Source organism: Taeniopygia guttata, chromosome 20 (assembly GCF_048771995.1).
Source record: "Taeniopygia guttata chromosome 20, bTaeGut7.mat, whole genome shotgun sequence".
NCBI lineage: Eukaryota > Metazoa > Chordata > Aves > Passeriformes > Estrildidae > Taeniopygia > Taeniopygia guttata.
The window spans coordinates 9,675,348-9,698,576 of NC_133045.1; the positions used below are offsets into that span (position 1 = coordinate 9,675,348).

The 23,229-nt window shown below is 48.1% G+C and overlaps 1 protein-coding gene across 5 annotated transcripts; it reads right to left on the reverse strand.

Annotated features, from left to right (window-relative positions):
* Positions 1 to 1,709: 1,709 nt before the first annotated feature.
* LOC100231559 (DEP domain-containing mTOR-interacting protein) lies at positions 1,710 to 18,626 on the reverse strand. 5 transcript variants are annotated; one of them, XM_030288722.4, is made up of 10 exons: positions 18,461 to 18,626; positions 11,473 to 11,651; positions 7,837 to 7,960; positions 6,463 to 6,641; positions 5,712 to 5,897; positions 5,211 to 5,351; positions 4,848 to 4,918; positions 3,325 to 3,422; positions 3,125 to 3,229; positions 1,849 to 1,986 (listed from the first exon to the last, which is right to left on the reverse strand). In XM_030288722.4, the coding sequence occupies exons 1-9, from the start codon at positions 18,544 to 18,546 to the stop codon at positions 3,127 to 3,129; spliced, it is 1,167 nt and encodes a 388-aa protein (XP_030144582.4). In that variant the 5' UTR covers positions 18,547 to 18,626; the 3' UTR covers positions 1,849 to 1,986; positions 3,125 to 3,126. The 5 variants fall into 5 exon arrangements, with proteins under 5 accessions (XP_002194394.5, XP_072773170.1, XP_030144583.4 ...); XM_002194358.7 differs by lacking the exon at positions 3,325 to 3,422 and having other exon boundaries at positions 1,710 to 1,986; positions 18,461 to 18,625; XM_072917069.1 differs by lacking the exon at positions 3,325 to 3,422 and having other exon boundaries at positions 1,710 to 1,986; positions 18,487 to 18,554.
* Positions 18,627 to 23,229: the final 4,603 nt, after the last annotated feature.

Consider the following 23,229-nt stretch of genomic DNA (forward strand, 5'->3'; position numbering starts at 1 on the left):
AAGCTCCATCCAACCAAGCCCTGAACACTTCCAGGGATGGGGTAGCCACAGCTTCCCTGGGCAAAAAGTGGGCAACAAATCTTAAAACAAAGCACAGAGCATTTTGTACCCCATGGAGAGAGGATTGTCACTGCCCTTTGTGTAAATACCACAAATTACCTCTTCTGTAATTCCTGCTGGGTTTCTGACGTTGCTCAGAACTGCTAGAGTTTTCTTTAAAAGTAGAAGGAGAGAAAGAAATGAGCACTTATCTCCTGTGCTTTCAAGGAATTTAGATCCAGAATTAAAAATTCCTGCTCTGACACAGAAAAATCTGGAGCTGTTTTCAGTGCTTGTGTTCAGGGTGTTGTTTCCTGACCTGCCTTTCCCAAGGTGCCCACACCATACCTAAATATTCTGGGTTTGACCTTAATGCAAGCCAAGCACTGTGGGTTAAACCTCTGGGACATCACAGACACCCAAACTCTCCCTAAGGAGAATTTAAAAAGCAAAGAGGCACTGAACTCGTGCACCGAATGCTACAAATAACAACTGTGAGTTTGTTGAGGAGATGGTCTGGTTCCACTTAGGGGCTGGAAGGACCCCAGTTATCAATGCAAACATCTTGCCTGGACTCTGTTCCAGGAATTCTGTGCTCCAAGTTGTCCCGTTACCTCAGCAGCAGCACTGGGGGAGCAGATCCCTTTATACCAAGGGGAAAAAAGGCAACCAGCAGTACCTGGCAATACCTGACACACAGCTGACACCAGGTTCTCCAAGAAAGTCAAATCAAAATTACTATCTTTGGTCTTTTGGGGATGTTTTTAAGGCTTGGTTTGTGGCCAAAGGAGCTGCTGAGGACCCTGCCCTAAGCAGGAGTGCTGGCAATAATCCTGTCTATGCACAGCACAGCAGGCTAATCACAAACAGGATGATCTGTGAACTGGAAAGAAGGAAACCTCCCTAATTTCTTGTTATTACCTGTTTTTCTATATTTAGTTCACTTTCAGGGTAGTGTGCAAGGAATATTTTACGCTGGCTGTAACTACAGATATCATGCAAGCAGCAGGGGACAGGGGGCTGGATTTTGATGGCTTTTACTCATTTTTCTTCCTTCCCAGAGCCAGATTCAGACCAGGACATATTTTCTTTTGGCCACACTCGGGTTTTGGTCCCTCCTTTACCCACTACTCCCCACTAGGTTGGTAGCAACCTATGATGTTGGGGATCTCTGCCTGCCTCCTTGCTGAGGTGAAGCTGATTAATGAAATTAAGCATTATTAAGGGGTGGGGGGCACAAAAAGCACAATCATGGAAGTGTCACCTTTTCAAGAAACAGCTGGGAACAGCAACCAGTCCTGGCTGTGAGCGTGGCTAAGCCAGGAGGGCAGCAGGAGCCTTAGACTTTACAAGGAACACACATTCCTGTACACATTTCCTTATTTTCTTGACAGAGCCGGTGGCACAGCTTATGGGGCCATCTGGAGAGCACATTGTGTTCTTGGAAGAGTGCACAGACAGCTCAGGGCAGCTCAGACAGACTCACTCAGTATAAACTTGCTGTTACCAGCTTTGCCACCTGCCTCGCAGCTTGGCTGGTGAAGGGCTTGCTCTCAGGTGGGCTTCACTGAGTGCTGAATTCTCACACTGGCACTGAAAAGGAGCTGCAAGAGCTCAGACACTCTGAGAGCAGGTAGAGACAAATATTTCAAGAGCGTAAAACTCCAAGATTTGTCCATTTGAATGTATTTATTTGAAAATACATCAAAATGCCTGGGTAACACATCACAGTGAGTGGTCGAGCTTGGTCCCTCCCCACAGTCCATCCCTGCCAAGGGGAGAGTCCTTCCTTTCAAACAGCAGTGGCAGGAGACTCTTGGCTCATTCAATGGCTTCCATGACTTCCATCACCAGAGTCCGTGGTCCTGTCATGATGAGGCTGCTGATGGTCTGATAGTCCAGGTGCAGAACATACACCCCATTCACTGAGAAAACAAACTGGCACACCTGCAAGAGAGGAGGGACAGCTCACCTCCAGTCCCACAGCACCTCCTGCCCCGATTAACTGGAACCAGGGGCTGTGATTGATGCAAATAACTCGTGTCAAAATCCTGGAAAACCTGTAGCTACACAATAATCACAGTGCTGCAATCACTGTGTCATAAAAATGGCACCAAGGGGATTTAGGCTGTGAGCTAACAGAGGAAAAAAAGGCTCATTTGTGAGCAGGGGCTCATTTCACGGATGGAAATGAAACACAATATTAACATCCAGCAATTTGGTGGCAAATGAGATTAGGTAAGTAGAAATTAACTGGGCTCTTGAGTAAATGAAACGAATTCATCCATCCCCTTTCAATCCTGCCTGAAGCAAACAAGGAGTCACACTCTGCCTCTGAAGAATCCCATTGTTTCAGATATTTAGGTGACTTCAGACTTATATCAATTTTTAGAAATTACTCCCTTGCTGCTGGGGTTTCTGTAGGGAACTGGGAAACTCAATACTTCCTTCATTCATACCTAAGACTGCACACCAAACTCACATGCCTGGGCCTAAAGTGAGTTTCAAGTTGCATTTCTCCTGAGCTGTAAATACTGGAGATTACTTGATGAATCAAATCAAGGCATCAATTTAATATTATTAAAGTTTTGTGTGCATGGAAAACAGCTCAGTGCAGAAGTCCATTGCTAATAGCAGGGAAACAAAATGCTCAGGAGCTGAGTATTTCAGGAACTGTGATTCAGGACAAAGCTCTGCTCCTTGCCTGCCTCCCTGGGGTTATGTAAAGTCACTGGAACTGAACTGGGAATTCTCTGCTTTGTTTTTAGTAGCTCAAACCATTTTGACAGTTCCAAGGTCTGGCACAGGGATGGTTTACTTTTGACAGAGTTTTTTGAGTTTTAGCTGCCCACAGCCCCTGTGCTGCCTTGGAAAAGGCAAATCCTCCCCTCTGCCACCACACACAGGGCACTCAGCCTGCAGACAACATCCCTCCCTCCATCTCTCCCAGAGCTCCACGTGCCCATTCCATCAGTCTGATCCCCAGGGCAGGAGGTGGGAATATCATGGAGGATGTGTTCAGCCCAAAAGGCTCAAACAGGACACAAATCCTGTCTCCTGTTTATTGTCCATGAGAACGAAGTACCTTCATCCCTGCAGCAGCAGCAGGTCCTCCTGGGTCCACTGCCTGGATGTGGCAAGGTCTTCCTCCTCGGACCACAAACCCCCAGCCCACTGCATCCCCCACAATCTGCAAGGAAACCAAAGGGGTTTAAAAATCAAGGAATGGGCTGGAGAGAGGAGATGCACCAGCTCCTAGAGAGACAGAGAGCTCATGATCCTAACCTGTTATGGGCAGGAGAGAAAGGGCCGTGCACCAAGTGAGATGCAGAACTGATTAATTGCTCCTTGCAAAGCTGCTTTCTGATTAATTCCCTGTCAGCCTGTGCAGGAAAGAGAATCACAGGCAGCATCAGGCTGAAGTGCAAGGCATGCCCCAGGAGCATGCTTGAGAACATTTCCAGGGCACACTCCCTTGCCTTGGCACAGCATTTCCTGGGTGGAAGGGCTGCTCTTGCCGTGCCCCACGCTGGGGTCAGCCTGCAGAGCAGTTTGCTTTGGTACTGCGGCCCTCTGAAGTGCCCAAAAGAGAAAAGGAATTCCCGAGGGACTTTGCACATCGCCAATATAAATAAATAACAGCAACTGCAGAGCTAAGCAGGAGGAAATGAGCCATGAAAGGCTCAGGCTGGCAGAGTTGAAGGGCAGGGCAAGAGCGTTCAGGAGGAGAATGAACAGCCTGTCCTCAGACGTGCCATGCTAATCACCAGCTTGATTTTTCTTCCTCCTTCCCACCGCTTTGTACAGCACACTTAATTTGGGAACCTGATCCACATTTCCTGGTGCCAAACCAGCATGGCAAGGCAGCCCTCATGCTTCCTACACTGCTCTCTCTGAGATTGCCCCTTTCAGAGGTGGGCAGTGAAGGGGCGAGACACAAAAATAGCCAAGTGCAATAGGATCCACAGGGCAAGAGCTGCCTTGCAATATTTCCACCCACCAGCCCTGACTTGACCAGTCCTACAGCTTTAGAAATAATTTAAAAAGCAAAAGTCCCAAACTCGAGTTGTCTGCAGCATCCTGGAGATTTGTCCATGTGAAAAGCCCAATGTAAAGAAGGCAAGAGTGGCCCTTGGATGTTCCCCCCACCCAGTGCAGCCCCATCAGAAGCTGATGGATAAAATCAACACCCCTGATCTGCAGAGGGACCTGAAAGATGCACAAAGCCATGTGGCAGAGGATGAGTGTCACAGTCCCAAGTGTCACAGTCCCAAGCATCACAAGACTTACTGATTCTACAGCTTGCATGGAGCTGTATGGAACAGAAATCACAGAATATTAGAATGGGTTGGATTGGAAAGGACCTTAAAGATCACCTCATCCTACCCCCCTGCCATGGGCAGGGACACCTTCCACTATCCCAAGGTGCTCCAAACCCCATCCAGCCTGGCCTTGGACACTTCCAGGGATGGGGCAGCCACAGCTTCTCTGGGCACTCTGTGCTAGGGTCTGACCAATAGCAAAAAAATCCAAAATGGGAGATTTTTCTCTGGCCAGAAGTCCTTTTTTCCCCTGATTTACCTCATGGATATACATTAGGCTCTCAGAGGGGCTGAGCACATTTCCACCCACAAGAATGTGTGAAGACATTGATCCCTAGAGAGTCACCAAGAAAAAGGCATGATGATGTGACAAGCAGTCAAAGCTTTAGCACAGAGAGGTCAGAGCAGCCAACAGAAATCCACCAAGGAGCAGGCAGGGAGCTGGATACTGCTGGATTAGCAATGCCATTCCCAATGGTCACTCACAGTCAGTGTTTTCTTGACATAGGGGGCCCCAGGGGACAGCAGCTCCTCAGTGGTGACCATTCTCTTTAACACTAGAGCAGAAGGTGACAGATTCCATCAGAATCAAGGGGTTTGTACAGTAAAGTGCATAACAAGGCAGCCTGGGGATCACCCTGGGCTGGAAAATAGAGGTTAGAACCACAGTTCCTGCACACAGAAACCTTTGTGCTCATCTCAGTGGTTTTCCAAACGCAAGCACAACTTGGGAAATCAAGATGCAGAGGTGAGGCTGAGGGGTTTGATGGGTTTGGACCTGGGCTGGACCCCCTGCCCTGAAGGAATAGATGTCTCCCAGATAACAACAGGCAATGCAGAAGCCCAGACCTGATTTGGGGTTGCACTCAGCCACAGGAGGGAATACCAAGGTAGGAGGAGTACTGAAGTAGGTGTTGGAGTTTCCAGAGAGGGAAGTGATGCTGCTCCTTCGAACTGCTGAGACAACTTTGATCTCCTTGTTGGGCTGAACTGAAAGAGGCACATAAAAAAATTTCTGTATAAAAAAAGTGTAGTTTAAAATAACAAACTTCCCCCCAAACCTGACCTACCTTTGAAAGGTATATGTGCACAGAAGAAGGTACTTGAGCTCAGAAAGAGTAAAAACAGCTTCAAAGAAAGATTGAGAGATGATCTGATGCTGAGTTATTGCCCTGGGACAGGGGACTGTGCTAGAGACTGTCAGTGTGTTGTGACACCCACCACAAACCAGTGGGATGAGTGTTCACTTCCTGGGATGCCCAGAGGAACCTCTCAAACCCTGCTGGGAGTGACACCCTCATCCCTGGGGTACTCTGCTAATGTAATCCTTGCTTTGCCATCCACAGTTACCAGAGAGGAAGCTGGTGTTGCCTGGCTCTGGGTTGAGCTTGCGGAGGCAGAAGGGGCTGTCGGGGCTCTCGGAGAGGGCACGGGAAGAGTTCTCATTGAGCAGCTCCGTCAAACGCCGCCGCCGCCGAAAGTTGAGCCAGAAGTGGTAGAGGACGTCACTGTCAAAGAAGTGATGCCGATTGGAGACTAGGAGAGAACAGGGGAGGAGGGAGAGGCTGAGGGGTGGAAAAAGAGATAAGAAATATCCTGAGGGACCCTCATGAATTGCTTTTAATGCCCCTGTGCTCTACTGCAGCTTTTCTGCCTGCTTGGGAGGGAGGAACAGCAGGGCCACCACCCTAGAGGTGCCATCTCCCAGGGGTGCACTCAGTGTCACAGCCCTCCACCTGCCCCGTCCCAGGACACTCAGAGGACTCCCTGCCTTCCGAACTGGAAGTTTAATTATAGCAGATGGATAACCATGACATCCTCATGCCCCAGCCCTCCAAACCCAGGGGTGCAGCCCAGCCCTGTGGCTTTGAAGCCCCGAAGAGCAAGAGCTCAGATTTCATCTCAAAGCCTTTGCGGATGGTAAAGATTGCTCCAGTTTCAAAGGTCACCAGCTCCAAACATAGAACTAAAAGGCTCCATTGCCATCTCCAAGTGGGCACTTGACCAGCACTTGTTGCATGGCATGAATGGGGGGTTTGTTCCTCCACAGCCACGCTCATCCCTGGCTGCCCACCCCGGCTCCAGCCGGGCCCTGGCTCACCATGCTGAATGATCCCGTGCTCCAGCAGTGCCCGGCCCAGCTCCACTGCCTCCTGCCTGTTCTCCACCTCTCCCTCCTGAATGAGCCAGTCGATCATCTCCGAGCCCAGGAAAGTCCTCTGGTACTTCACCGAGTTCTCCTCCCTCACCTTCAGGATTGACTCTTGCACGCTCACCAGCCTGGCACAGAGGTGGGACAAGGCTCCCGTGATGCCAAACACCCCTGCCAGCCCCTCGGGAGCTGCAGCCGGGCGAAGGGATGCCGAGGGAAGCGGGCAAAGCATTGCAGCCAGAACATTCCTGCCGGGGAGCGAGGGAGGAACACGGAACCGCATTCGGGCACCTCCGTGAATCTTCAGCACAGCGAGGAGGCAGCTCCAGCAAAACCAGGTGGGCTGTGAGCTCAGCTAAAGACCACAGGGAAAGCCAAGCAAGCGACTGAGTGTGGGTAACACAGGGCAGACAGTCCAAACGCAAGGACAAGGTGTGTTTCAGCCAGCAGGTGCTCCAGAAGCAGCATGCGAGAGCGAAATCCAGTGTCTCCACGAGAGGGTGCAGCCAGCTCAGCCAAGATGCTCTCCCCATCCCACGGGCACTGCTGCGGATCCAGGGCAAAGCACCAGGGATGCAAAGGGGCAGGACACACCCCGAATCACCTGGCCCGATGGAGGACCCTCCTTCAGGGCCAGTTTGTGACCCCCGCTGCCAGAGGGGGAGGATGTGAAGCTGTGGAGAGGCTGTTAAAGGCAACAGGTCCAGGGAGTGGGCTGGGGTTAAATTCTGGGAAAATTGCTTGGATTTAGAACCAGAAACAACTGACACAACGAAAATTAAACACTTGGACGTCAAAGGAGTTTCCTCTACTCTCTGGGGATAACCTTTTCCATTACAAATTTGGCAAATTAGGCTAAGAAATAGCCTAATTTAGGCTATGAATAGCCTAAATAGGCTAATAGGCTAAGAAAGGGGCACGGACCCGGCCCACGAGGGTCCTGAAAGTCCCATACCTTGGTGATTTTGGTGGGACATAAGTCCTAATAGAGCTGGTGGAAGGAGCTCACACGAGGAGGCTGGAAGGGTGCCGGGAGTGGCCCCTGGATGTGCTCATGGCAGGAGCACCCAGACTGCACTTCCCTGCTCCAGATCCCAGATCCTGCACGTGGGCTGGAGCCCTGGGAAGCATCCATGAGTTGGTAATAAAACTCCAGTCCCATGCCCTGGCTGTGGGCTCAGGAAGCAGCAGTTCCCAGCAGGGAGGGCAGAGAAGGAGAAGCAGAGGCAGCGGAGCTGGGGCTCCCAGCTGCAGGGCACCAGCAGCAGCACAGCCAGCAGGGCACAGCCCCAGTGCCCAGGTGCCAGGGGAGGACTCACGTACTTCTCATAAAGGCTCTGCCCTCTCAGGAACACCTTCACGTCCTTGCTGAGCGGGAAGGTCCCGTCGTCCTTGCGGAAGCGGTAGAGCAGCTTGGCATCCTTGTAATCCAAGTGCTCGTCACAGACTGCAGGGACACAGGGCAGGGGTGAGGACACCAGGGCTCACCTCAGCAGGCTGCTGTCTCCAGGCTAAAAGCTGTGGGAGCTTCGTGCCACGTCCCTCCCTGTGCCCCTCATCCCATGGAACAATCGGCATCCCAACCCTCAGTCCCCAAAAATTACCTGCTCATGAGCACCTGAAGCTCATGCTGGTGGGAGAGGTCAATCCCAATGTACAGACCTTGGCAAAGCTGGACTTGGGGTCTGCATTTTGTTCCAGACACTAAAATATTCACTAGAAAAAGCAGGACCTTGTTTTTAATTCAAGTGTTAATTTAATTTAAGTGTTAATGTTTGGATTTAGACTAAAAGAGGATTAACAGAATTACCTCAATCAACTTTTTTTTAAAAGCTACAGCCGCATGTAAGCAGACCTAGAGGACAGAGAAATAAACCACACTGTGCTCAAACCCCTATAAAATTACCTCTGTCTATCAAAAATACTCATAAGCTAAAAAAAAAAAGGCACACACTTTTCCACATCATTTTGTGTCCACCACGCCAAATTAATTTGCATGGCAAACTGACCTCAAGAGAAAATTTCCCTCAAAGCCAGGTGTAATACAACTGGAATAATTAAATCTGTATGAAAAGCCTCAGATTCATCCTGGGGATGGGCACACAGTCTGTAAATACGCGGCTTTATAGTTCATGTAACCTTTAGCAGGTAAATATTTGGGATACCAAATATTTAAATATGTGACATAAACCTGTCTGAAACAGCCTCCTAGATTACAAGTAAAAAACCCAAAAAAAACCAACAAAACTAAAACAAAGATAAAAAAAAACAGCCCAAAAATCATAGTTCTTAAAAGTTAGCCTGCCTTCAGCTGCACCTGTCTGAAGCAAGAAGAAGAAATTTAAGTAGTAAAAAAAAATAAAACCCAAACAACAAAAACAACAAAAACCAGAATAAAGAATATGCCTTGAAATAAAATAAAATTAGTCAAAAGGTAAAAGAAAAACCATAAATGCTTCTTCACTAAAGTGACATCATCCACTAGAGTGAAATTCAAAAGATTCAAAATACTTCTTGTGAAAATTTTAACTCTTTTTCATCCTTCCAAGCAGACTGGCAAAACCACATTCCCCTTCAGGTGAGCAGAAAATGCCAAAACTTGTCAGATTATCTCGGGTTCATCATTCCTGCAGAGCAGCTGTCTCAGATGCAATCAGGACTCTAAAACCTGTGACTCACCAAGCATGAGGGCAGGATGAGAAAGTTGTTTTAACAACCTTTTTTTTTTTTTAAGTGAAAGTTTGCAGCCTCACAATTCCAAGGAGCAACTATTCCAAAGCCATTACAACCAGGAATAGAACCAAAAAATCCTACAGGACTGTGTCCATAAAAAACCAAAGCAGTTTTTCTATTTAAAGACCAATTTCAATGTGTTTCCAGCATGTAAAAGAACCAAAGCTCAAAGCACACCAGACAATTAAGAGGCAGCAGGATAATCTTCATGAGATAATCATCTGGATGCCAGGGGAGAAGAGGGCAAACAGTTCAGCCAGACAATTGCCAAGCACCCAGCACTGTGCTGCATTAGCTGGCAGCCCTCTTTCCACAGGACTAACAAAATTAATGGACACAAGGCAAGTTGGAAAGTCCAACTTCTGTGTCCTGCCAGGAATTGTCACAGGAGCAGGAGGGACATGTCTTAATATGCAGTCAAAACAGTGCTGGTCCCCAGCGCTGTACAGGTTTAATTAACTAATGGATTTATTTGAAACTATCAGCTGGAGAGATGGAAAAATAATCAGGTGTAGGTGTTAATGGTTAACTGAGAACTCCCTGCTTCAGCTTTTTGTGATAAAGCCCAGCAGCAGTTTATTTTTATTCAAGGCAGCTTAATGTAAAGGGCATTACACTCAGCAAGTAGCAGATGGCAACAGGGAGTGTTTGCATTGCAGTGGTCAAAGGCAGCTATTTTTGGAGAGAAGAACGGTGAGGAGAGGGTTTGGTTTGGTGTGGTCTTCATCTACTTCTCAGCTCCATCCTTGCGTGACAAACCAGCACCAGCTCCTGTCCCAAAGCCCTGGGAGCAGGAGAGCTCAGCCACAGCCCTTCCCACCCACGGCAGAGGTGTTCCAGGGCTGTTTGACAGTCTGGGGTTTTGTTCCTGGCTGGGCCTGAAAACCACATGGACAGGAATTGCTTTTTGCCCATCTGAAGCACAACTTGTTTTCTGTTGTTATGTCGGGACCAAGACCTGGACCTTGCTCTGCAGCACAGAGCTCAGTATGTGACCTGAGTTAATTCAAAACTCCTGAAAGTTCCAATGAAACTTTAAAAATAAAAAAATCCTGAATACTTCTAAGAGCTGGGCTTCAGCATCAAGGTGCCTTTTCTCCACGCTTCCTCTTTTTTTTTCTTTTTCCTTCCTTTTTAAATTTCTTTTTAATTAGGTTCCACAGACAAGCCTTTGTAATGGCAGCACACACTTAAATCCCAAGGGAGGCTTTCCTACAGGATTGCTTCAGCTCCTGGTTCACAGGTGTCAGATTAAATTTTCCTTGGGATGATGTGGACCCTGCAGCCCTCTTTGTCCCAGCATGAGGAAACTAAGGAGTACTGGGGTCCTGTGGTGCAGATGTGAAATGTGCTACAATTCAGCTTCCACTTCTGCATGACACAGACACGAGGCAGAGCAGCTGCTGTACAAACACCCACCTGCCTGGCTGCAGGAGTACAGCTCAGGTGTTACCGAGCTTGCTTTCAAAGAGGAGACACTTGAGACGTCATTTTGCCAGTGCTCAGCCCAAGTCTCTTCTCTGGTGAGCAAGGAATTCACAGAATTCCCAGAATGACCAGGTTGGAAGAGACCTCCAAGATCACCAAGTCCAACCCAGCCCCAACACCTCAGCTCAACCCTAGCACCCAGTGCCACATCCAGGCTTGTTTTAAACACACCCAGGGATGGTGACTCCACCACCTCCCTGGGAAGGCCATTCCAGAACTTTATCACTCTTTCTGTGATAAACCTTTTCCTAAAATCCAACCTGTATTTCCCTTGACACAGCTTGAGACTGTGTCCTCTGGTTCTGTCAGTTCCTGGAGAAAGAGCCCAACCCCACCTGGCCACAGCCACCTTTCAGGAGTTGTAGAGAGTGATGAGGTCACTCTGAGTCTCCTTTTCTCCATGCTGAGCACCCCCAGCTCCCTCAGTGGTTCCTCACAGGGTTTGTGTTCCAAGCCCCCCACCAGCCTCGTTGCCTCCTCTGGACACATTCAAGCATCTCAATGTCCTTCCCAAAGTGAGGGCCAGAACTGGACACAGCACTCGAGGTGTGGCCTCAGCACATCCCCCAGAGCAGCACAGCTCCACAGCGATCCAGCCCCACCCAGCCTTTCCTGGAGCCCTCACCCGTGTCAGGGTGGCACACGGGGACTCCTGCGTGCTGGGCTGGGTGCCACAGGGGCTGAGCAGACACACAGCCCCGCCCTGGGGGTGGCAGGGGCCCCACACACCCCACACACCGTGGTGGATGATGTAGTGATCCATCAGCTTCTGCATGAGGCGGATGCCGGTCTCGCGGTCGGGCGCTTCCTTGTGCTCGATGAGCCAGTCCGTCAGCTCCTTGGCCACGAAGCAGTTCGGGTACGTCCGCAGGTGGAACCGCCTGTCCTTGACCAGCTTCCCATCGTGGAGACGAAGCCTGGGGGGAAAGGCAGCCACTGAGCACAGCTGGGCTCCCAGGGGAGTTTGGGTGCCCAGATCTGTCCAGCCTGGAGAGACCAGCCTGGATGTGCTGGGGCTGGTGCCGAGCAGCCAGGGACTGATCAATTCAACCAAACCCCTTGGCACTGCCAGACTGTGGCAGCCAAACCCAGAGAGCTTCTCCACCATCCCCTTCTCCCCTCCTGCTGTGGGAATCCAGGGCTTCCCTCTGGCTGCCCTGGGACCCTGGCAGGGGTCAGGAACCCCCCTGGACAGAGCCCCCAGAGACACTGGCTGTGATCTCTGTCCATGGAAAAGAGTTTTCAATCTTACAGGATGAATTACAAGCTTTGAGTGTTTGATAAGAGTAATAATTAAGTGTGACACGGGTGCAAAAGTAAAATTTTAGGTTTCTAGATTAGGGGTTCAGAGGGGACAAGATGGAGGAAATTGGGTGTGCCTTGTCCTTTTCTTCCTTCTTCATGCCCTCCATGTTTCACTGCGGTGTTGGCATTTTTCTATTGGTTCAGGCTGGGGACACACTGTCCAACGTAGGTGACAGATATTGGCACGTTATTGTAAATCCAGCACAGGTAGTTTGTGGTATTTAATGTTTGTAACATCCCACTGAGGGCAGAGCCCCACACGCTGCCCTGCAGGACAGAGCTGCGGCAGGGCAGCAGAACATGTTGGAGATAAACAGAATAAACAACCTTGAAACCAGCACAGACAAATTATGGCTCCTTCTTTGGCAACGGGGCAGAAAGAGAGAGACTTTCTACAATCTCAGAATCATCAATACCACAGATTCCGACACCTGCCACCACTCAGGTTGCCTGAACAGATAAAGTGTGACCCATATGTGTCTTTTCATTCTAAACAAGCCTCTAAAACCCACAGCAGCCAACCAAAGAGGGTGAAGAGGGGACAAAACTCGGGGAAAAAAAAATAGCAGTACATGTATTTGTTATCATGGCATGATTCTGCGTCTAGTTCTCCTTCCCCATGGCCACGAAAGCAGGAATAAAGCTGCCCCCAGGACAGACCTTGCTCATAACTCCAGGTGAGAGCAGTAACAGGAGCCCTCCTTTCTTCTGTCCGAGCAAAGAGTGCCAGTGGGTCCCAGCACTGCCTAATCCCTGTACCCACGAACCCACAGCAGCAGCGGACAACAGCCCTGGCATTTTCTGGTTCCAGCTGGGATTGACTGGGACAGAGTTTACCCAAAAACAACCCTCCTCTCCCAACAACCCCGATGTTATGGCTGTTCTGCAGCTCCGATGGAAAGACAGATGGGGGAAGGTTACTCAGGTGAGCACAGCTTTGACTTTCAAAGGGACCTTAACAACTGAGTGAGCCACAAGGCACAGAGCTCCTCTGTGCTCCAGCCAAAGCCAGCCCTCCTTGGCAGGAGATCTGTCCAGGGGCCAAACCTTTGCCCTGTAGCCATGACTGTTCCCAAAACACCAGTGCTGGAAAAAGCCCAGCGTGTGCAGGCTCAGAGGGGAGATGTTAATTAAACATCTCTGTAATTCCAGGATGGTTTTTGTTTCAAATTATTCATCACAATTCCCAGGTTTGCCACGGGCCAGTGAGTTTTACTAGGGCATTAAACACTGCAGCCTTTTGTTATTTCATGCCTCAAGGTCTTTTGTTCTTTTTGGAAAAGTTATGCCTGTTGGACAACACTTTTAGGTACCTCACAAGAAGTTTGAATATCCTAAAAAACTCTCAGCTAATAATGGATTATCCTATATTGTAGGATTTATAAATACTAAGTTCCTAAAAGTTTTAACATCAAATATTTTGTTAGAAGAATAATTATTAATTGATTGTTGCAATTAATACTGAGAAGTTGACAGTTTTCAGACCTTCCTGCTAATTAAAATACTAAACTAAAGATTTATGCAGAACCAGCTCCTGGCCTTGCCTTGTACAAGACCTCACTCAGATCCTGAGGTCCATATCCAGCATTTCACTCTTTACCTGGAAGGCTGATTCCCAAATGTGACACCCGTTCTGCAGATGGATTTTACCCAGAAAGAACAGTTCACAGACAGCTGCCTGGCTATTTTTAGAGATTTTTATTTTTTTCTTCCTTTATTTCATGGTCCACTGTCAAAATGCAACCAGACACAGTCAGCAGTGGCTGCAAACAGAGGATCCCCACCCATCGAGGAAGACACAGCCAATTTTATGTTTTCTCTCCTTCACAATCCAAAAGTGGGATGGCACTTTAGAGGAATATATGGTAAAGATAAGAAATGTTCCCAGGGTGCTCTATTGCCACCAAGAGTCTCCAGGAGTCTATATAAGGAATATATATATTCTATATATATAGGAGTCTATATATAAGAGTATATATATATATATATATATATATATATATATGTATATGTATTTACACTCACACACCCCCTATACATATAATAATACATAGACCACAATCACACAAGGCTTAATAGAAACTTATTAGAAGAACATTATTTCCCCTATTTTATTGCCTTTATTTCATCATGTTTCAGAATACAGAAAAAAATGCACAGATTTTGAAGAAGATAAATAAAATTTTAAAAATTATATTTTTAGGAAGCAATGCTGCTAAGGCCTAAGATTTAAACATTTAAAAATACACTTCTTCCGAAAATATTCAGCTGGGAGCAGTTGCTAGGACAGGAAGCAAGAGGTATTTCAGCACCTCTAGAACAGCATCTTGGAAATTTAAGATTTGTTTTAAGTCTGTGACAAGTTTTCCCCCTGTCCTGCAGACTCAGGGCAGCGGAAGAGGCTCGACTGGAATGTCCTTGCAGACTTTTCACTTTCCTCTTGTTTACTGTTTCCTGTCAACCCTGAAGAGACAAACTTTGTCCTTCAGCCACAGGATGTAGCAGCTCTCGTGTGATGTTACAAAAACAAAGCTGGTGAAACCATGAGCGGGTTCTAATCATGCTTCCAGACAAAAAGGATTAAGGAAATATATAATAATATGCAATACTATGAATTTCTAGATGGCAAAATACACCCTGTGGACATATTACTTCTTCAAAAGGGAAAAAAAAAAAAAAAAAAAGGCAGAATAAGGTCAGGATAAAACACTTGCTGGAACATGAGAATGGGATCTTATGAAACACTCCTGGCTTGGCAGGCAGAGCCTCCACGTGCATTTAGGTAGGTTGTGTTGGGTAAGCAAATTGTTTCTTTATCAAGGTCCCTACAAAGCCATCATTATTCATCCTGGGTAACCTTGTTGAAAGGGACATCCAAACAGAAGAGGAATAAACTCTCCCTCACCTCCCATGTAAACAAACCTTGAGCATCTCAAATGACAAGGTGGCTCTTTCAAGGATATTAATTCCAGTTCACATTGCCACAGCAGCTAAGCACAAATCACAAATGAGTGGCCTTGGGAAGATGCATCATCCAAAAGATCTTTTCTGTTCCTATCTTCACAGGAACAAAAAAAAAAAAAAAAAAAAAAAAAAAAAAAAAAAAAAAACCACCCAAAAAAAAAAAAAACCTGACCAAGGCAACAAACAACTAGAGCTGCTGCAAACACACTCAGCAAAGCCCAGTTTGCATCACCCCCAGTCCGAAAAAGCACCAGGACATCTCAGGACAAGGGATGGCTTTGCACGCCTGTGACCACCCAAAGTGGTACTGAGATGTTTAATTTTCCTTGTATTTAAATATAAGTATAAGAAGACTTAAATCTCAGAAAGAAATCCCAGGAAGCACAAGTCTTCTTCCCAGTCCTCCCTTTCACCAGTGCTAGAAATGTAATTATTTGCTTTTTATGGTCATTCTAACCATGAAGTTTCATCTTTGAATAATGCTCACTGTTCCATCAAGCAGTGCCCGGTGATTCCTCAGGGAATTCATGCTCTCCACAAGAGATCCAAGTCCAACAGAGAATCACCAAACCTCCTGCAGACAAATGACTTTTGGGCAAGAATACGAATTTTGGCAGATTCAGCCACACACCTTTAGTGAGCCAAATTTCCAGAGCATCAAAGAATGAGCACTTTATTTAACAGCATTTCAGTCTGAGTATCCAAATAAAACACCCCACAGCTCTGAAAGTTTTGGACAGTGGCAGAAATTGCAATTTCATTCTTTGTAGGAAAAAAGCTTCCTTTTCCTCTCACTTTTCCTGTGCAAGATATAAATTTTCTGAGTATATTTTATGTTTAGGACTGATTAATGCAGCTTAACAGAGCTATTAGAGCACAGCTGCTTCTCTTGACCATGGGAATACCCAGATCAGAGTGCACCAGGGCTTGTCCATACTTGAGGAATTCTGATTACAGCAGGGTGTGAATGCAAAGCGAGGAAGCTGCTCCAGAAGCTCTCTGTGTAGATAAGCCATTTGTTGCAATTAGAAGTGACTAATTGGGCCTCTCTTGCAGAATGCCACCCAGGAATACACAACGCCCAGTAAAACCAATGTGATTTTCATGCAAGTTTATATGTCTGACACAAGAGGAATGACAGCAGACGTGAGGAACGAGCCTGAGCCAGCAGCTCTGTCAGACTCAAGGCCAAAATATCAGTGAAAATTTTATTTTTGTCTTTCTAGTGAAGAGAGACTCAAAATATATAATTTTTTCCCCCTCCCTGGACCAGGCAGCCATTGAAGCAGAGGGACCCTGGCAGAAAGGCAAACCCAAAGCACAGTGGCCAATCTCCCACTGATTCCTCCAGGATCCACTTCATTCCCAGCCATGCACACGGAGCATTCCTCCAGCCCTCGCTTGTGCAGCTATTCCTGGCTGGGAAACACATCCTGACACTGAACAGACTCACCCCTCTGGCCAAACCAAACTCTGAGGCATTTACAAACTTGCTGGGAAGCCAAAGAACTGTAAAGATGGAGCAAAGGTTTGTTTGATTTAATGTTATGGTGGGGAGGCAGGGCAGGAAGCGGGGAGCAGGGAAAAACAAATGTTTGATGTTTCATGTGGATACAGCAGCGTTATTTGCTGATGGAGGTTTTCTGAGTCAGGGCAGCTGCAAGGCTCCTTTCCATGCCTCTGTATTCCCCGTCTAGGGAAAAGCAGGGAAGGACAGCATGGACATTTATCCCTGTCCATCTGCTGCTGTCTGACACATCACCCAGCCTCTCTGCCTCAGTTTCCCCATTGCTCTCCACTGGTTATCCAGGAACATCCACACCACTAACTCCTGACCTGCCAGGCTGTGAGATCCCCAAAACACAAGGGAGAAATTAAAAACTCGGTGTGTTCTGCCTCACTCAACTCTCCCTCCAGCCAGGGGTTCAGTGGAAGGAGAAGCCCAGCTCCAGGCTGGTGTCCATCTCCTCATCCTCCTCCCGAGGCTTTGCACCAACAAATCCTTCCCATCCTTCTGCACTGGGAACAGGCTCCTGCCCAAAGCAGAAGGATGCACTCCTGTGTGCCCAGCCCCACAGCAGGGTCCAAAAGGACCCTCCTCCCCCTCACTGTGAACTCTCAGATTTTGGGAGCTCCCTAAAACAGAAAACTTCAAGGAACTGCAGCTATGGGAAAAAAAAAATAAAGAAGAAGAAAAAAATATGTATATCCCCCAAACTGCATAAACTTTGGGGTTTCTATTCAACTTTAGCCCAGTGTGCAGTGTACTGGAAGAATTCTGTTCACAAAAAAAATTTACTCTGTCCCCTTCTTGTGCTTAGAGTCACAATCACCAAATGGTCCAGGGCCTGATCTGCTCCTGTCCTGCAACAGGCATGGGGAAGTCACATCACCCCCCACATATGAAACACAGTTTTAACACACAGCTTGAATATTTTATTTTCTCCCTCAATACCTGACCTCTTCCTCTAGCCCAGGCTATGCAGCACAATTTAAACTTCAGTCACTCCAGATAAGTTATGGGAAATATAAATATGAATAAACCTGCTCTGTCCCTTGGCTGTGTGTTCAAGATGGGGCCACATTCCTTAGGTGGAAGTTATCAATCCTTGATACAGTACAAATAATAAAGCTAAAGCTAACAGTGCTCACTGAGAATGGACAACAAACCTACACCAAGCTAATTTTAGGGATCTGATGATAGCACACTCAGGCTCTGGACTATTTACATTATCAAGGATATATTTCCTATTTTCCACTCACATTTCATAACAAACCAGAATAGCTCCAGATACAAACAAGCAAACTGCTCTAGAGCTAGGAAAGGCCACAGTCAGATGCTTGGAAGCAAGGAGGGAGTTCTGACCCCACGTACACAAGGAACACATTTTCTCAGCCACACATTGCATAGGAGAATGGATTGCTGTCTTCATAAGAAGAAAACCCTCAGAAACTGCTGAAGAACTGGAACTACAAACCAGAAGTAGTTCCTAGAAGAGACTTTCAGGAAAGGGAAGATCCCGTTCAGGCACGTGGCACCCATGGAAGGCCCTTCCAAGTCACCCCCAAAGTCTGAGCATCCCCAGAAGTGCTGCTGTCCTGGTCCAGCCAGGGTCAGGGACCTTGTGGGGGCTGCTCAGCGCCACCACAGCACTCTCCGTGCTTCGGGGAAGGTGGAACGGGACAAAAAAAATCTGTTGCCATCTAAACTCACCCCTCAGTCCCCTGGTACCTGGGGTGAAGGGTGGGAGACGCCAGAGAGGAGCAGCAGGACAAGGTACAACAGAAGAGGACCTGGCTCAGCACTCCGGTAGCTGCAGGAAGGATCAGCAGGAACTGGAGAGGGGAACACCCGCGGCTGGGGGAAAGCGCTCGCTGGAAGGTAAAGCTCCGAGCCTGCTGCTAACGGGATGCAGAACAGAGCCCCGGCTACAGGAGGACCCCCAGGACCTCCTACCTGAGCTGCTCTCCAGCAATCATCACCTCAGCCCTGTAGTGGTGCTCCGTGGCTTTCTTCTTCAGGCTGCTGCTCAGGCTCTCCATGCCGCGGGGAAGATGCTGCTGCCGCCGGCACGGGGCAGGTGAAGCACCCGGAGCTGCTGCCTCAGCCCCGCCGCTGTCCCTCCCTCCCTCCCTCCCGGAGGCTCCTCCTCCGGAGCCTGCCGCGCTCCCAGCCCGGCTCTGCCCCGCTGCCGCGATGCTCCGGGGGGATGGCTCCGGCAGCTCCGGGTGCTCCCGGGCTGGAGGATGAGCCAAAGATGGACGTGGGAATCCAGAGATTCCCTCTGGCTGCCCTGGCAGGTCTGGGACCCTGGCAGGGGTCAGGAACCCCCCTGGACAGAGCCCCCAGAGACACTGTCTCTGATCTCTGTCCATGGAAAAGAGTTTTCAATCTTACAGGATGAATTACAAGCTCTTCATTACTTCTAATGAAGTAATGATTAAGTGTGGCACGGGTGCAAAAGTAAAATTTTAGGTTTCTAGATTAGGGGTTCAAAGGGCACAAGATGGAGGAAATTGGGTGTCTTGTCCTTTTTCTCCTTCTTCATGCCCTCCATGTTTCACTGTAGTGTTGGCATTTTTCTGTTGGTTCAGGCTGGGGACACACTGTCCAACGTAGGTGACAGATATTGGCACATTATTGTAAATCCAGCACAGGTAGTTTGTGGTATTTAATGTTTGTAACATCCCACTGAGGGCAGAGCCCCACACGCTGCCCTGCAGGACAGAGCTGCGGCAGGGCAGCAGAACATGTTAGAGATAAACAGAATAAACAACCTTGAAAACAGCACAGACCAATTATGGCTTCTGCTTTGGCAGTGGGGCAGAAAGACAGAGACTTTCTACAATCTCGGGATCATCAATACCACAGATTCCAGCAATGGACAAAGAGGTTCCTTCCCCACGCTGTAACCTTCCTGCGGGGGTTCAAGATGTGGTGTTCCCCAAGGCAAGACGAGAGCCCTGTTCCCACCTTCCTCCCCGAGGGCTCTCTGCCTTTGCACAGGTTGGGATGCATCCAGCACCGTGGCAAACACTCGCTAAAAGCAGATTAGAGCAGCTTGGGGCCTCCCTCTGTGCAGGAGCCACCAGAGAGGTTGGATGGAGAAGCACAGGCTGTGAATAGCAAGATCTGGCACTGGTGAGTCTGGAACTCTGATGGTGCCAAGCTGACACTGGTACCACCTCTAAAATCTGCCTCCAGGCACTGGCACCTGCCTCAGCTACCACTCATTCCCATTATTAGAGGAACTTTCTGCAAGGCCAGAGCTGACCTGAAAGTGATGGTGACCAGCAAAGGAAAAGGCAGAGGAACTGGGATGTAGAGAGAGTAAATTACATCCATCACTACTGTCAGGTTCCTGTAAAATCATGTTTCCATCAGTTCAATCAGGAGCAAAAAATACTGCTTGGCATGGGGGACCAAACCTCAGAAACACAAAAGAAACCTACGGAAAGAGAGTGTGGAGAAGATGGGTGTGAGGGCAGGGAAGGAAATTTTATCAGCTCAGGAGGTTCTGCTTCAATTTAAGTCTAACAAATCATCAATAAACTAAATGCTGTCTTTAATTAGCTTCTCTGTAGCAGTAGTTCATCAGCAGACAGTGAGTTTGCCGTTGTCTCCATCAGCACAGACATCCAGGCTCACATTCCCCCATCCCACAAATGCTGCTAAATCCATCCACCTGGGCTGGGGGTTGGGGAAGAGCAGCAGAAGGAGCAAGAGACGCAGGGTAAAGGCAGCTGGAGGCACTCTGCTTTTCTCCTGGCTGGAGGAGGAGCAGCAGAGGTGACAAACGGGGCTGGCCAAACCTCGCTGCCGTCCAAGGCAAACAGCGGGATGGGCAGTGCCAACAAGGCTCCTCTGTCCTTGTGCTGCGGGCCGGGAAAGGCAGAACAGGCTCCCCTTGTGTGCCCAGCTGGGCTCAGCCCTGGGCCAAGCTCAGGACAGCTCCCACAGCCCCTCCAGGGTGGCCAGGCTCAGCTAAAGAGCCTTTGAGGGGCTCCCAGGGCAGGCTGGGCTGGTCCCTGCCCTGCTGCAGCATCCTTCATTCCTAACGTGAACACAGCAGGCACAGCTCCCCAAATCTGCCCATCCCATTGCTCCCTGTGCTGCTTCAACTATGGAGAAACTGCTGCTGTTTTAATCATTGGATAATAACTGTCTTCAATCATTGGATAATAATTATCTTCCTTTAAAAAAAAAATAAAAATACTCAGCTCCAGTCCTGAGACTGTTTTACAGTGACAAGGTAAAGGATTTCAGCTCTTGCCAGCTTCTTCCATGGAAAACCAAGAAAAGGGAGGAAAAAGCTTATTTCTCCCATAAATAACCTTGTAAAATGTGTCCTTTAAATTAGACATTAATGTTTCTACTTAAGACACACAAAAAAAGGAAGAGAAGCTACTAAAAATATATTCTCTCCCCATCTCAAGCTTGGGGAACAGGCAAGGGAGCAGAGTGAGGGCACAGCAGCCAGGGATATCCAGGGCTGCTGAGGATGGAGGGAGCTGTGTTTGGAAAGTTGCCTGTGAGGATGACGGGCAGGGGGATGGAATAAAACTTCTCCTGAGAGGGCACAGCACCACTGTGAACCTGCAGCTGTCATAGAGGAGGTGACTGGAGTGGCTGTTTCCCCAGCAAGGACCAGGGCCAAGCTCATGAAATGAGTCAGCAGCCTTGAGACAAATTCCTTGACAGGAGAGTTTTTCCCCTTCAGCTGCATAAAATTAAACAGTGCAAATTATCAATACTGAATGTTAAGCCTAAAAATCTAAATTAATTTTTAAAAGGAATTAGGTCAATTCATGAAGGACAGGTCTTGGTATTGAACATGGAAATCCACGTGATTGCTTCTGTTTTCAGTGACGGAAGTTATAATACCTTAGTGGAAAGTCACTCACAATTCCTTCTCCTCTTTCCCTGATCTCTGCTAGTGGTCCACACCAGAGGAAGGATCCAGGCCTGGAAGAACTTCTGCTCTCCATCAGCTCAACACTCTGGATGCCACAACCTCAGGGCTTTTTACACTGACATTTAATGGGAAGAGTACCTCACCAGTTCAGGAGAAAAGGGATGTTAAACCAAAGCTCACAGCACCGAGCTCTTCTTTAACCTCAGCAGTGTCCTTTGCAGATCTGAGCTTTCCCCCAAAGCATTCTGTTCCCTTTTTTGAAGGGAATATAGGGAATACACCCAGCGAGCTGCTGCTAACTCCATCCTGGAGGTGACAGAATTTCAGGGTGGGGAAAAACAGTCCCTAAATATGTCTCCCTCACTCCCCATCCATGGAGGGATTAATTAGATTGAATTAGTTATCAGCTCAATTTACAGATGAAAACTGCTTTCCACTGCATGGCTTTGGATCCAGCCTACAATGAATGTGCAGAGTCCCTTCACCTAGGTCCCTCCTCTAGAGAAACTGCAGTGTCTGAATTTTCTGTTTCAATAGATTAGGAAGCAGTTGGACTCATTAAGTGTTCAGAAAAGATAGAGGCACCTCTGGGTACAGGCAAATATTTTTGTTTTCAGCTTCCAACTTTGTTAAATCAAATAGAAAGTTCAGCACCCTTTAATTTTTTTTGTTTGTTTCCTTCATTTTTCCCTAGCAGGGCTGAGGAAAAGACAGGAAGAAATCAGATGAGTTTGTTTTGAAAAGCTGTATAAAGATAAAAAAAATGTTTGTAAATCTTGCCAGGAGTGAGCACAGAGGACACCAGAAGCTGTCACAGCCATTCTTGTCACTGGCTGCAAAGCTTGCCTTAGTTCTTTGCCTAAATTTTGTTCACTGTGTGCCAATTCAGGCCTGCATTTCAAGCAGAGAGTTGGAGAAATCTGCCATGCAGGGGAGCAGAGTCTGGCAAGATCAGATGCAGATTTTTCCTGCTCTGAGCTGGCATATCTGATGCCAGCAGGCTGCAGCTGGCAGCCAGCCAGCGCTGCTCGCCCCACACACCAAATCTGATTTTGTTTAAACAAAAAAAAATCCTAAAAAAAACTTTAAAAGGATTTCACTGCCAACATCAACACAATAAAATCCCTGATTTGATTGATAAAATCCCTCCCCCAGGCCAGCTGTCCTTGCCAGAGAGCATTTCCCTGGGGGAAGGTCCTTGTTCCCAGCAAGGTGTGCTGACCTGGGCTGGAGCCCGGAGCTGGGCTGGCAGCAGAGTGCCCAGCATTGTTTGGGAGCCAGGCCCTCCCTGCTGCTTTGGGAAAAGCTGTTTCCACCTGTCAGCAAAGGTCACAGGCCACCCCCGGGGCTATTTGTGCTTAACTCTTTGGTGTCCGTGGCACAGCAAACACCAGAGGTCACTTGGCATCAACCTGGCATCAACCCCCCCTGCTTGGAACAGCACATCAGCAATTCTGGGGGCATCTTCCACAGAGGTCCTTCCTCCACAGCAGCCAGGGAGTGTCCTGTAGGCAGCAAAGCCAGCCTGGAGGTTGCTGTGCACCAGGGGAATGCTGCACTCGGGGCTGGAGGCTGACAGAGGACAGCAGTGCTCTCAGAGAAAAGTGGAAGATTTATTTCCATCTAGTGGCAGAAAATGAACACGGTATTCAGCAATTTCTCATTACCCAGTTATCTGAGCTGGAGCTCTCCTGTCATTGATTGTCCTTCATTTTGTTCCAGAAAAAAAAAAAAAATCTGATGTTTGAGCAATATGTTGCATATTTCCACAGAAAAGAGAGGCTGCTAACCCAAATTGAAAGCAATTGAA

Coding starts and splice junctions, on each gene's coding strand:
- LOC100231559 (XM_002194358.7), bottom strand. CDS start 18,546: ATGGAGAGCCTGAGCAGCAGCCTGAAGAAGAAAGCCACGGAGCACCAC. Junction 3,230..4,847: donor ATGTCAAGAAAACACTGACT/GTGAGTGACCAT, acceptor GTTTCCTTGCAG/ATTGTGGGGGATGCAGTGGG. Junction 1,987..3,124: donor CTGCTGCTGCAGGGATGAAG/GTACTTCGTTCT, acceptor CCTCTCTTGCAG/GTGTGCCAGTTTGTTTTCTC.